General features: G+C 42.2%; 1 protein-coding gene across 1 annotated transcript in view; it reads left to right on the forward strand.

The window, feature by feature from the left end:
• The first annotated feature begins 14,090 nt into the window (after positions 1-14,090).
• Positions 14,091-15,552, forward strand: part of LOC121572322 (sulfotransferase 6B1-like) — a 43,109-nt gene continuing 41,647 nt past the window's right edge. The window contains exons 1-2 of the mRNA XM_045215015.1: positions 14,091-14,415; positions 14,869-14,981. Of these exons, the coding sequence (XP_045070950.1) occupies positions 14,223-14,415; positions 14,869-14,981 (306 nt within the window). The 5' untranslated portion in view covers positions 14,091-14,222. The remainder of the gene's footprint in view (positions 14,416-14,868; positions 14,982-15,552) is intronic.

The raw sequence follows: 15,552 nt of genomic DNA on the forward strand, positions 1-15,552 counted from the left end.
CCAAAAGGGGCGGGGCCATTTGAAGCACGACTTTAGCCTGATTGGACATTTAGTGGCAGATCAGACGTCTAGATTAGAACACTGATAACTACTGTTGCCGTGATATAATTGATTAGAAAAAAAATCCCTTCCTTTTCCCGTTTGGCAGTGCGTCGCCCATATCGCCCTAATGAACACACCGCCCCTGAGCAATTTATCACTTGCACAACAAACACAACAAAGTCTGCCTTCTTCACTGTCAGTATCTCAGGAGCCCTCTGATAAATTACATTCACTGCAGGCTGTGGGCCATCTCTCTCATCTCCACTTGCTCCTTCCGCTATTTGCACTGCCTCCACATAGAAGACCTGCTGGATAGCCCTGATCAGTGCTTAATTTGTCAATCGGGAGGTCCCGGAACACATAGCTGAGGTACCGGAAAACATTGAGAAAAAAAGTGTCAAACACAACGTGGCAGCAAAGCAGACAGAGTAAACAGCCAAGTAGCCTACTGTCTATGGTGCTGAAACGGACAGCACTCTCCAAGTTGCTGATTAATTCAAAGCATTTTAGACATCACTGCAGTATGCCCACATACTTGAGTATAGCTGTGGGGCTTACACAAGTCCCAATTTCTTATAGCCTAATCTTCTAGACATCAACGTACAGCAACATTTTTAAATGACACTGCAGAACACCCACCATATGTACAGTGAGGGAAAAAAGTATTTGATCCCCTGCTGATTTTGTACGTCTGCCCACTGACAAAGAAATGATCAGTCTATAATTTTTATGGTAGGTTTATTTGAACAGTTTTTTTTTTATACAAACTGATTTGCATTTTAATGAGGTGAATAAGTATTTGACCCCCTCTCAATCAGAAAAATGTCTGGCTCCCAGGTGTCTTTTATACAGGTAACGAGCTGAGATTAGGAGCACACTCTTAAAGGGAGTGCTCCTAATCTCAGTTCGTTACCTGTATAAAAGACACCTGTCCACAGAAGCAATCAATCAATCAGATTCCAAACTCTCCACCATGGCCAAGACCAAAGAGCTCTCCAAGGATGTCAGGGACAAGATTGTAGACCTACACAAGGCTGGAATGGGCTACAAGACCATCGCCAAGCAGCTTGGTGAGAAGGTGACAACAGTTGGTGCGATTATTCGCAAATGGAAGAAACACAAAAGACCTGTCAATCTCCCTCGGCCTGGGGCTCCATGCAAGATCTCCCCTCGTGGAGTTGCAATGATCATGAGAACAGTGAGGAATCAGCCCAGAACTACACAGGAGGATCTTGTCAATGATCTCAAGGCAGCTGGGACCATAGTCACCAAGAAAACAATTGGTAACACACTACGCTGTGAAGGACTGAAATCCTGCAGTGCCCGCAAGGTCCCCCTGCTCAAGAAAGTACATATACAGGGCCGTCTGAAGTTTGCAAATGAACATCTGAATGATTCAGAGGAGAACTGGGTGAAAGTGTTGTGGTCAGATGAGACCAAAATCGAGCTCTTTGGCATCAATTCAACTCGCCGTGTTTGGAGGAGGAGGAATGCTGCCTATGACCCGAAGAACACCATCCCCACCGTTAAACATGGAGGTGGAACAATTATGCTTTGGGGGTGTTTTTCTGCTAAGGGGACAGGACAACTTCACCGCATCAAAGGGACGATGGACGGGGAAATGTACCGTCAAATCTTGGGTGAGAACCTCCTTCCCTCAGCCAGGGCAGTGAAAATGGGTTGTGGATGGGTATTCCAGCATGACAATGACCAACTCTCCACACACGGCCAAGGCAACAAAGGAGTGGCTCAAGAAGAAGCACATTAAGGTCCTGGAGTGGCCTAGCCAGTCTCCAGACCTTAATCCCATAGAAAATCTGTGGAGGGAGCTGAAGGTTCGAGTTGCCAAACGTCAGCCTCGAAACCTTAATGACTTGGAGAAGATCTGCAAAGAGGAGTGGGACAAAATCCCTCCTGAGATGTGTGCAAACCTGGTGGCCAACTACAAGAAATGTCTGACCTCTGTGATTGCCAACAAGGGTTTTGCCACCAAGTATTAAGTCATGTTTTGCAGAGGGGTCAAATACTTATTTCCCTCATTAAAATGCAAATCAATTTATAACATTTTTGACATGCATTTTTCTGGATTTTGTTGTTGTTATTCTGTCTCACTGTTCAAATAAACCTACCATTAAAATGATAGACTGATCATGTCTTTGTCAGTGGACAAACGTACAAAATCAGCAGGGGAGCAAATACTTTTTTCCCTCACTGTATATGCACACATACTCAGCTGTGGCCTTACAAGACCTGAATTTCATATAATTTTCAAGACATCAATATAGCAGTAGAACAAATATCGCAATATCAGAATTTAACTTCAAATAAAATAAATCAATGTAGGCTACAGCAGAACACACATATGAGAATATATAGGCCTCCTGCCTACGTGATAATATGAAGCACATATTCAGATTACCTTCACAGTACCGAACAAGGTTGTGAAGATATTTTTTCCTACCTTAGTTTTCAAAACCTCCCACAATGACTCTCCCCATGTCAAGTCTATTTAACTCCTGAGAGTCAATTTCTTGCTCAAAGCCATGAGCGGGCCTGTGGCTGTGACGTTTAGCCTCCTTCTAAGGCTGTTCTGATGACTCTGGCTGTAGTGTTTTTTTCATTTTGAGTGTTAACTTTAACCTGGGTGTCCTCTTTAGCCTTGTCTACAAGGCTTGCTGCCACCAAATGCGCCTTGCGCATGTTCAAAAACCTTTTTTCGGAGGGCTCTTTGTTTTAGTTTTTTTACGTCTGAGGCATAGGATGTTAATTTCTGTACATCCCACCCACTCTTTTGCTAGTTTAATCCCTCCAGTCATTTCTATACCCAAGCTCCCTACTTTTTTGCATGTTGTACAGCCCAACTTCTAATTCTACATGACAAGCCAGGATGTATATGTTTGCTTGTTCTTGAACTGCAAATTGGACCTGCTCCGAGCACTTCGTTGGTGGATGCACTACCCCCTCCCCCACAGCTCCCCATCTCCCTCTCCCGCTGAGTCTGACTCGCTAGCAGGCCTACTAGCTAGTGGAGGTGACGGTGGTGATGCTGAACTGGTGGGATTAGCAGCGCTACTAGCTAAGGCTTGCCATCAGGAACAGTTTGCCCCTCACTCCTCTCCTCCGGCACTGACAGTTCTCTGGCTCGTTCTGGGTTCGATTCACCATCTTTCTCTGGATTTTTGGACTTGAAAAATGTCATCAAACTCGGTTGCCTTATCCTATCCATTTTCTTATTGGCTTTCCCACGAGATGACTAGCCTAGGCTACGTAAAGTGATTACGTAGGGACCTCTTCACTAGCTGGTCACTACTACCAAGACCTGTGTGAAGATCAGTTACTTACCGCACCGGCCCTACCCATAACCTCTATGTACAAACAAGAGAGCAGGTCTGGAATCAGTGTGGCAGGATAGCATGATTACACAGAAGGATCACATGCTTTTACATGATAGTCTTTCTGGGGGACGGGAGAAATAACGAGGAGGCAACTTGATTTAATGCTGATCACTTTTATTAGAATGTCTACAGTGCGAACAGTGAAACAATTAATAAATGATGCCGCGAAAAGTACCGGATCCGGGCAAACACTTGCCACGTGTCCAAACCTTTTACAATTATAACACTGAAGCGCTTTTGTACACCGCATATCTCACATACCCAGATTTTACACGAGTCGCTAGAAAAACGTCATTACATTTACATTTACATTTTAGTCATTTAGCAGACGCTCTTATCCAGAGCGACTTACAGTTAGTGAATACATATTTTTTATACTGGCCCCCCGTGGGAATCGAACCCACAACCCTGGCGTTGCAAACGCCATGCTCTATCAACTGAGCTACATCCCTGCCGGCCATTCCCTCCCCTACCCTGGACGACGCTGGGCCAATTGTGCGCCGCCCATGAGTCTCCCGGTCGCGGCCGGCTGCGACAGAGCCTGGATTCGAACCAGGATCTCTAGTGGCACAGTTAGCACTGCGATGCAGTGCCTTAGACCACTGCACCACTCAAACAACAGCAAAACTACAAGACCATGGTGCTTGCCTATGGAGCTGTGAGGGGAACGGCACCTCCTTACCTTCAGGCTCTGATCAGACCCTACAACCAATCGAGGGCACTACATTCATCCACCTCTGGCCTGCTAGCCCTCCTACCTCTACGGAAGCACAGTTCCCGCTCAGCCCAGTCAAAGCTATTCGCTGCTCTGGCACCCCAATGGTGGAACAAGCTCCCCCACGTCGCCAGGACAGCGGAGTCACTGACCACCTTCCGGAGACACTTGAAACCCTACCTCTTTAAGGAATACCTGGAATAGTATAAAAGTAATCCTTCCCTCCCCCACCCCCCCCCATAAAAAAAATAAAAAATAAATAAAAGTGGTTGTCCCACTGGCTATCATAAGTTGAATGCACCAATTTGTAAGTCGCTCTGGATAAGAGCGTCTGCTAAATGACGTAAATGTCAAACCGATAGGCTTTCCTGCTTCCCGTCAATCATTTGGGTAAATACCACTCCAGACTTCTTCTTCTTCTTTGGTATAATGGCGTTCACACATATTTATTGTCTATTCCACCACCTACTGTACGGATAGTAAACTGTAGAAAAAAAATAATGTCTGTTGCGTAATGTAATTTTTTTGCACAAATAATAACAGATGAATCAAAAATCATCCCACTCCTTCAGTCACAGTCCAATCCAAATCAAATCACTACACAGGTTCAGGGTCCTGGGATGGAGGAACATGTTCATTCAGTATTCCCTGCAATGCTTCAGCTGTTAAAACAACACATTTCACTGCACCGGTGTATGCGACAGTAAAGCCTATATTAATTCCTGCAAACCCAAAAACCTTTCAGACTCACCTACAATTCTGTCCAGTTTCTTAGACTTCTTGTTTGTTTGGGCAGTACAATTCATCATCTGTGCAATAACCGCCACTAAATCCATTATAATCAATGTTTCAATATCCCTCAACTGTTGAGCGACATTCTGAACCGCTTGCGGGTCATCCACTGCCGTAGCTTCTTCAGCTCCACTTGCTCCTTAAACTATTTCCCGCACCTCTGTAGGAGACCTATTGTGCATCTCGGATCCTTGCAACTTTAAACTCATTTACCCTAGTAGGGCAACATGATTTCCACCAAAATGTCTACACCGTACATCATCAGATTCTTCAACTACATGTTGATTCCGTTGACAGACACTTGAGAGATGGCCATACTTTTAGCAATTTTGGCATTGGAATGATTTATTTGCGAAGGATCTTGAGAGGCAAGTCCCTGCACCATCTCCACCACAGGCAGAGGTACCATCTGTACCTGAAACATCAGTGCCACCTCTGCCACCTCTCCTTGACATACACCCAATCCACCCAGCTCTCCCCTCAGTACAGCCTATATCTTCCACCCCTAGTCCCTCTCTCCCTCTCATCCTCCAACATCCCTGCTGCTCAAGTCACATTTGTCTTAGGTCTCTCTTCCACACAGAGCATGACAACAGGTCCTCCAAACATACCGGTTCAACCTGTGCCTTACATCACACATCTTCAAAGGAAGAGGGAGCAGGCATGCACTTTCAGCAGACAGTACAAGAACAGATGTGACCAAAAAAATACACCTATCAACAGTACTTTGGGAACTGGTTTTGTAAAGAAACTGCAACCAATTCCCTTGCAGAATAGAAGAGTTAACCACAAGCGGTTATGACAGTCAGGCCAAAAAGCAAGCTAGACATCGGCGATGGCCATTACATTTAATTCCCTTCCCTTATTTTTCATTCTCTTCTCCCTTCTCTTTTATTTATATTATTTTTCATTTTAATGCACTTTGATTTTTGTATTTACATTTGTTTCATTTATTTTCTTTATAGATTTTCCTCACCCTCTGAAGAATGCTTTAAGAACCCTTTTTGGTTCCAAATAGAATCTGTTATTTATGAAAAGGTTATATTTGGAACCAAAAAGATTCTTCAGATGGTTCTGGTAGTTAAGTTTGCTGAACTTTTTATCTCCTACTTATGAAAATAAAGACGGGTAAAAAAGAAAAGCACCAGTTGCTATATGTGACTTGTTTCAGGAAATTAGGCGTATGTCGCACATCACTACTTCACAGGAGAGGCATTTGAACGTAAACATAAATTTTCTTATCAAAATGCGTTTTTGTTGTTGTTGCAGAAATGCCTTCTGGAACATGTGAACTTGCATGTGCCTTAATAAGAAACGTTTATCCCATCTGTAAATATGAATACAATTGTTAAAATTATGAGCCTAGTTGGTTTAGCCACAGAAAAAGACAGGAACCTTCCCGCTAGCCATGATTGGCTGAGATAATGGATGGGCTGGACATCCCGAGAGATGAGTTTGGATTGGTCTACCATGTAGCACGCTTCTGTCTATAACATGACCTGCTCAGTATGTGTAGATAATCCTTTCTAACACTGCTTTAAAAAAAAAAAAAAGATATCACAACTGCATATGTGTTGCTAATGCTCTCCACTTTCTGGAGGACTGAGTTTTGAAATCAGTGAAATGCCCAGTGGAAGCAGAGTATGTTAGTTAAGGAGATGGAAAAAAATCTGGTGTTTGAATACAAATAATGCAGAGGGAGTCAAAGAGAACATACAGAAGAAGGGTGTTGTATAAAATACCTGTCTCCGGATTACATCTTCAAACTAAGGGCAACCATGGCATCCGTGACATAGAGGGAGAAGCGTTCATCCATGTACACAGGTAAGAGAGTCTAGCTAGCTACATTTTCAGATATTATACATTTCTAATTTGGTCAGAAAGTCATATTCATTGCAAGTTAAAGCATACTGTTTGCTAGCTAGTTAACATTAGCTGTCTGGCTCGCTAGCTAGCTAACGTTACGTGTATGATCTGTGTAGTAATATTATTCGTATCTCAGAGCCATTTGCATTGCTAGTTATAGCCTAATGTTAGCTAGCTAGCTAACATTGAACCTAGCTATTTGGTTAGCTTTAATTACCTGCAGATTCATGCAGGGTAGTAATGTTATGAGTTGGGATTATGGTTAATTGTTTAGCTAGCTAGCTACATGTCTAAACAAAATACTCCACTATGCAAGTAACCATTTCACTGTACCGCTTACACCTTCTGTGCATGGGACAAATAAACGTAGATTTTATTTGATATAGTGTTTGTTTACCAGAGACGGTAATGTGAAGAACAACATGACCTGCATCGAAGTCAAATTAGGATATAACGGTAGGCCAACGAGACAGTGTCCAAGTTCTAAAATTCTCCGGTAGAATGCCCTGCTTTTATTTTGTCACATTCACAACTGTAAGCAATTTTTTGTAATTAGCTTACCATTAACTTGTAAATAATGATCTTGTTGTGAGTTAATTTGTATTCGTTATTACAGGAAAATAAACTAAAGTTAAGACATTGTCAGCTCATTATTTGAACTGGCTAGCCAGCTGACTTAACGTTAGCTAGCTAGCTAACAAGCTAGAAACTAACCAAAACATTGTTTAGAAAGTTGATGTTAGTTCCCTGGTTTGCTAGATTTATATACTAAATTCATTTTTAAACTGATCAGTTTATTGGTGTTAAAATACACCAGTTATGCTATTTTGGACCACTAGGCTGCAACACAGTGCCAGCTGTGCTACTAGAGATCCTGGTTCGAGTCCAGGCTCTGTCGCAGCCGGCCGCGACCGGGAGACCCATGGGGCGACGCACAATTGCACAGCGTCGTCCAGGGTAGGGTAGGCCAGCAGGGATGTTCTTGTCCCATCGCGCACTAGCGACTCCTGTGGCGGGCCGGGCACAGTGCATGCTGACTCGGTCGCCAGGTGTACAGTGTTTCCTCCAAGACGTTGGTGCGGCTGGCTTCCGGGTTAAGAGGGCACTGTGTCAAGAAGCAGTGCGGCTCGGTTGGGTTGTGTTTTGGAGGACGCACGACTCTCGACCTTCACCGCTCCTTGTCCGTACGGGAGTTGCAGGACAAGACTGTAACTACCAATTGGATACCACGAAATTGCGGAGAAAATGGGGGTAAAATACAAGTCCTTCCACAGTGGAGTCCTTCCACAGTGCCATGCTGAAAAATACCCCAAAGCGGCGGAACTTTGGGGACACGAACATGAGGGAGGGGACACACCTTGAGATTATGGAGAACAACAAGTTTGTGGGACAAAAACCAGCAAGGGACACTGAAATGTATAAAATAAAGTAATGGACACAACCACCTCATTCTTCTCTCTGCAGAGTCTCAAAACCCAACATAAAGGCACATCTACAAAAGTCCCCTGCCAAGGGCAAGTCAATGGGCTAGGGGAGGTTTACAGATAGGTTTTTGTGATTAGGAAGTTTTTTTTTGGTTGTGCTTAGAGTAATGAGAATGATTGTGCCATTTCTCCTCAATCTTCCATACACAACAATACATGCTGTGTAAGAACTGCCCTCCAGCCCATTCACTTTGTTGACTGAACCTTCCTCTCAAAAGCATCTCCCAATGTCCCTCATTGTCCCTAAACAATACACCAGTCGCTCTAAACACTTACAGTTGAAGTCAGAAGTTTACATACACCTTAGCCAAATACATTTAAACTCAGTTTTTCACAATTCCTGACATTTAATCCTAGTAAAAATTCCCTGTTTTAGGTTAGTTAGGATCACCACTTTTATTTTAAGAATGTCAGAATAATAATAGCGAGAATGATTTATTTCAGCTTTTATTTCTTTCATCACATTCCCAGTGGGTCAGAAGTTTACATACACTCAATTAGTATTTGGTAGCATTGCCTTTAAATTGTTTAACTTGGGTCAAATGTTTCTGGTAGCCATCCACAAGCTTCCCACAATAAGTTGGGTGAATTTTGGCCCATTCCTCCTGACAGAGCTGGTGTAACTGAGTCATGTTTGTAGGCCTCCTTGCTCGCACACGCTTTTTCAGTTCTGCCCACAAATGTTCTATAGGATTGAGGTCAGGGCTTTGTGATGGCCACTCCAATACCTTGACTTTGTTGTCCTTAAGCCATTTTGCCACAACTTTGGAAGTATGCTTGGGGTCATTGTCCATTTGGAAGACCCATTTGTGACCAACCTTTAACTTCCTGACTGATGTCTTGAGATGTTGCTTCAATATATCCTCATAATTTTCCTTCCTCATGATGCCATCTATTTTGTGAAGTGCACCAGTCCCTCCTGCAGCAAAGCACCCCCACAGCATGATGCTGCCACCCCCGTGCCTCATGGTTGGAATGGTGTTATTCGGCTTGCTAGCCACCCTGTTTTCCCTCCAAACATAACGATGGTCATTATGGCCAAACAATTCTATTTTTGTTTCATCAGACCAGAGGACATTTCTCCAAAAAGTAAGATCTTTGTCCCCATGTGCAGTTGCAAACCGCAGTCTGGCTTTTTTATGGCGGTTTTGGCTTCTTCCTTGCTTCTTCCTTGCTGAGCGGCCTTTCAGGTTATGTCGACATAGGACTTGTTTTACTGTGGATATAGATACTTTTGTACCTCTTTCCTCCAGCATCTTCACAAGGTCCTTTGCAGTTGTTCTGGGATTGATTTCCACTTTTCGCACCAAAGTACGTTCATCTCTAGGAAACAGAACACGTCTCCTTCCTCAGCGGTATGATGGCTGCGTGGTCCCATGGTGTTTATACTTGCGTACAATTTTTTGTACAGATGAACGTGGTACCTTCAGGCGTTTGGAAATTGCTCCCAAGGATGAACCAGACTTGTGGAGGTCTACCATCTTTTTTCTGAGGTCTTGGCTGATTTATTTTGATGATGTCAATTAGCCTAACAGAAGCTTCTAAAGCCATGACATCATTTTCTGGAATTTTCTAAGCTGTTTAAAGGCACAGTCAACTTTAGTGTATGTAAACTTCTGACCCACTGGAATTGTGATACAGTGAATTATAAGTGAAATAATCTGTCTGTAAACAATTGTTGGAAAAATTACTTGTCATGCACAAAGTAGATGTCCTAACCTACTTGCCAAAACTATAGTTTGTTAAAAAGAAATTTGTGGAGTGGTTGAAAAACGGGCTTTAATGACTCCAACCTAAGTGTATGTAAACTTCCGACTTCAACTGTAGGTCCCAAATCGAGGAGGAAGACTGCATCGCCAAGCTAAGATTGGTTAAAAAGTATCTGTGCTACGCCGAACAGTGCCTATTCTGCAACTCCCAGTAATGGCTACCAAAAATCTTTGTTTAAATTACATTATCTGGTGTAACAATCTATAGCTAAGAGAACTGGTAATCAGTGGATGATGGGAGAAGTGGTCATGAGGAAATTGCCATTCACAAAGAAACATACAGTATGATCATTTTAGTAAAGTTCAGGGAATACTTGTACAGTTGTGGGAGGACTGTTGTCATGATCAAACTGCCATTCAGCTCCTCTTGAGTCATCTTCTGCTTGAAATCCATCATAATGTCCAATCCATTGAGAGGGATACTGTTCACGGGATACAGCTCTGCTACAATGACACATGCAGGCAAAGGAAGACGGTTTCTCTCCATCTAGAATCCACTCCAGGAAGACGCCACACGGTAATAAATTATACTCTATTGTACAGTTTGAACAACAGTTGAACTGTGCCAGCATAACATCTACATTAGGGTCGAATAGTTGAACATGCATAGATGTGCACAGGCACAGAGATTACATTTAGAACAATAGTTTGTAATCATATATTGCGTCATGCCTATAATATTGTGAGATTGAAAAGCATCCACGGTCATAATCATAACTTTAGTCATACATATGGCTACCTGTAGTTGTTTAGCTAACTTTGCTAGTTAACTAGACTAGCTAGCTAGCTAGCTACCTACCTAGCTAGCTACCTAAGTTGGCAAACATAAAAATAATTAGATTTCCCCTCACTGTAGCACAGTAGTATGTTAGCCAGCAATACACAATATTGGTTTCAGTAGATAAACTAAAGTTAGCTAGCTAGCTAGGTGGCTTGCAGGAAAAATACCTTACTTAGCAAGCTACCGTATTTGTCATCGACCGTCTTGATGCAGACATCGACAGTAGCTGTGCTTCTAGCTAAATCCAACTCTTTGTTTAAAATCCTCTTTGCTATATTTTGGATGAAACGTATGGTTGAATTCGTGTTGATAAGAGGAATCACTTGAAGCCGTTGCGGTCTGGTCAGTTCTTTTAGATTTGTTTGAAATACAACATACCAATATAGCTACTGTAGTAGGTCAAAGCTGTGTGCTGGAAAACCTTGGTAGAGCATGGGTGGAGTAGGCATTGGGATGCTCATGTGAATTTCCTTTCTTTTTCGGCTTCAGACCAATGCTTACTTCTCACTTAAAACGTAGCTTTTTGTTTTTAATGCGTTACCAACGTACCTAAAAAGCTGTTGAACAGTGAGCACCGGTTTGTACTGAACGACACGTTTCCACAAACCGTCACGCAACGTAGAAAACGTTGAATGGAACTGAATGCACCACATATGTTTGTAGGAGTTATAGTTTTGAAATTGTTATGTGTGTAATATGGCAAGAACAAAATGTTGTGCTGTTTTGAAAATGCCACCAGAAGGTGTCAGAGTTTAAAGTAACTGTCCAGTGTTTGCAGACTTCTATGAAATATGACCTATAATTACTTACAGTATGAGTGAAATAATTATAATTTTTGGGAAGGAAAACTAAGTATGTTAAAAAGCTTTTCTGTGTTGGAATGGTGTGGGCGTAACCCAAGAACAGAATTGTTTGGGTGTATACCCGTCATTAAAAATATTCATGCGAGCAAACAGCTGATTGGCCAGCTCATTTTCTTCAGGAAGATGACATCATCTAGGAAATAGCAAACATTTTTTAAACAGTCTGTTTGAGATACAAAAATGTTGGGTATCTTGTCAAATGGAAAAGTTGCACCATCTCTCTCTCATCAGCGTCACTCAGAGGTGTGGTCATCTCCTCGAGCACAACTTTGTTAGACTTTAGTGCGGCTTTGACATTATCGATCGTAGTCTGCTACTGGAAAAATGTGTTATGGCTTTACACCCCCTGCTATATTGTGGATAAAGCGTTACCTGTCTAACAGAACACAGAGGGTGTTCTTTAATGGAAGCCTCTCCAACATACTCCAGGTAGAATCATGAATTCCCCAGGGTAGCTGTCTAGGCCCCTTACTTTTTTCAATCTTTACTAATGACATACCAATGGCTTTGAGTAAAGCCAGTGTGTCTACGTATGCGGATGACTCAACACTATACACGTCAGCTACTACAGCGACTGAAATGACTGCAACACTCAACAAAGAGCTACAGTTAGTTTCAGAATGGGTGGCATTGTATTTGGGACAAATCATTCACTAAACCCTCAACAAAATATTGTAATGAATAATGTGGAAATTGAGCAAGTTGAGGTGACTAAACTGCTTGGAGTAACCCTGGATTGTAAACTGCCATGGTCAAAACATATTGATACAACAGTAGCTAAGATGGGGAGAAGTCTGTCCACAATAAAGCGCTCCTCTGCCTTTTTAACAGCACTATCAACAATGCAGGTCCTACAGTTCCTAGTTTTGTCGCACCTGGACTACTGTTCGGTCGTGTAGTCAGGTGCCACAAATTGCAATTGACTCAGAACAGGCAACACAGCTGGCCCTTGGATGTACACAGAGAGCTAACATTAATAATATGCATGTAAATCTTTCTTGGCTCAAAGTGGAGGAGAGATTGACTTCATCACTACTTGTTGAATGCACCGAGCTGTCTATTTGAACTACTGGCACACAGCTCAGACACCCATGCATACCCCACAAGGCATGCCACCAGAAGTCTCTTCACAGTCCCCAAGTCCATAACAGACTATGGGAGGCGCACAATACTACATAGAGCCATGACTACATGGAACTCTATTCCACATCAAGTAACTCATGCAAGCAGTAAAATTTGATTTAAAAAAGAGATACAAATACACCTTATGGAACAGCAGGGACTGTGAAGAGACGCAAAGACACATGCATACACACACACAATAACATACACACTATACACACATGTACACATGGATTTTGTGTTGTAGATATGTGGTAATAGAGTAGTGGCCTGAGGGCACACACTTAATGTATTGTGAAATCTGTTGTGAATGTTTTGTAACGTTTCAAAAATTGTACAACTGCCTTAAATTTGCTGGACCCCAGGAAGAGTAGCTGCTGCCTTCGCAGCAGCTAATGGGGATCCATAATAAATACAAATACAAAAACTAGCAATGGCAGACTGGGGCAAGCGCCCAATCCAATGCGCCCAACATGTAAATTAGAAGTCGCTCAATTTCAGTTCATGTAAGAAAACAAGCAGTTGAGAGTGTAGAGAATCATCTAAAATGTGCATCTAAAATATCACATTTTCAGCTGTTTGAAGCTGGTGGACCAAACTGAAAGTAAAAGAATCGAGTGCGAGCTCTCTGCTGGCTTCCACAAGATCCCATAGCCACAAAGAAAAATGGGATGAGGGGGAGGGGGTAGAGTTGTTTATATTCAGCCTAAGTGTTGCTGCAATTTGCCTAGCTTTCTCAAGAGGAAAACAAAGTTAGGCATAGTACCTTTTTAATAGGAAGACATTTGTAATGGAAAAACTCTTAAGTTTTAAGTATCTTTGAATCTGGCATTGAGCAGGCTTTGTCAAGCTGATGTAGTCATGTGAAGGATATAAGCTGCATACATTTGTGACCGGAAAATGGAATGTAAACTTTGACAATCTCTTTCAACAGACACACCCCCATACGCTTCAGCTTTTATAAGCCTCAACAAGAGAGAGCATAGTCACAGTGACAAAGCTATTTTCATGTGTTTACAGATGTGTGAGTTGGCAGAATATTGATACATTGTAAGAGCGAGTGTGAGGTCAGTGTTAGTGTGAGTCATTAACATTCCACGTGTGTTGCCCTTTGTTGCTTTTCCTTTAAGAATATTCCAATTTACTGAGACAAATCTAACCTAGACTGGAATTGAACTCTCACCCATTTTATGAGCAAGTCACTCTCTCCATATCAATCACTGTGCACAGGGAACTAGTCCCTCCCTTCAGCAATATCACACCAGTGAACTGGAAAGTCTTGTTTTACTGTAAAGGCAGGGAACGCAAATACTAGCACATTTTTTTGCATCTCCATTGTGGTCTGAATACATAAATAGGCTGTCATTAGGAGTTAAAGTCACGAGGATACAAAATGAGCAAACCAATGTCCGTGCAAGGCATGTCCAAAATGGAGGAGGCAAAGAATGTGAAGGATGAGGATAAGCTGTACTTGCATGAGGGGATCCTCTACTCTACAATCATGAGTCCCCCAGAAAATCTTAAAGGCCTGAAGGAGCTGGAGGGCAGGCCAGATGACATTTTACTGGTGGCCTACCCAAAATGTGGTAAGTGCAACCATCCCTGCTGTTGTGGTAGTTGGTGTGAACTGGATTGCATAGTGGAAATATTTGTTGCCATCAAATAAAGTGCAGAACACAATACTGCTGTTATATAGTCCTGGCCATGACTAAATGTTTACAGGACTTAATACAAAATGCTTCTACATCTAAGAAGCCAACAGTTGGTTGTTGAACATTAACAAATGTATAAAGAGCCCACAGGAGCATGTGCATTGGAATATGTGTCTCCTGAAACCACATCATGAGCATTCTTTGCAGAATCAATGTGTCCCAACTGCCACCCATGAAGATACTCACATGAATTAGTCAGCCTTAAAAACATAGACTACATTGGACATAGGCTCACATTGTATACACACTTTTGTGGACACTATCAACTTTATAGTCTGCCCTATACTCCTTTTGCCAGCAAAGCCCTAAATGAGTGTGCTTTTCCAGGGTTCAACTGGATGGTTGCTGTGCTACGCAAAATCATGGCTGCAGCCTCTGGGCAACAAGAAGTGTCTCAAATACCTCCACTGATGGAGTTTTTCTCTCCGGACATGCAGAAGGTATGTATGCCGTAACAGTTTTCTATAACGGAACTAAGTCAATACCTAGTCAATCAAAACGCTCTCTTTATCAGACTTGCTTTCAATGAGAATGACAGATCTTTAAGTTAAATGTGATGTCAAAATTCTGCCTAATATACATACCCAAAAGTAATAATTTATCCTGAGAAATATATATTTTTAAATTACTCACTCACAGGAATTGGCTAATTCTTGGAATTCCTTTTGTCGCTACCAATTGAGGTAAATCAGCCTTTAGTTTTTAAGTGCCACACACAGAACAATTTCAGAATAACCTACAATAGGATGCACTAGTGCTTATCGGGCATTTCAAGGTATTTGTAAATGACCTGTTCACAAAGGATCAAACATTTTATTTTTGTATTTCTCATGCTCCTGCCTTTTGATTGTTTATAATTCTGCCACTGGTTAAGAGTGTTGGTTCAGTAACCAAAAGGTCGCTGGTTCGAATCCCCAAGCCTACTAGGTGAATAATCTGTCGATGTGCCCTTGAGCAAGGCACTTAACCCTAATTGCGCCTGTAAATTGATCTGGATAAGACCGTCTGCTA

Source organism: Coregonus clupeaformis, unplaced genomic scaffold, assembly GCF_020615455.1.
Source record: "Coregonus clupeaformis isolate EN_2021a unplaced genomic scaffold, ASM2061545v1 scaf0353, whole genome shotgun sequence".
NCBI lineage: Eukaryota > Metazoa > Chordata > Actinopteri > Salmoniformes > Salmonidae > Coregonus > Coregonus clupeaformis.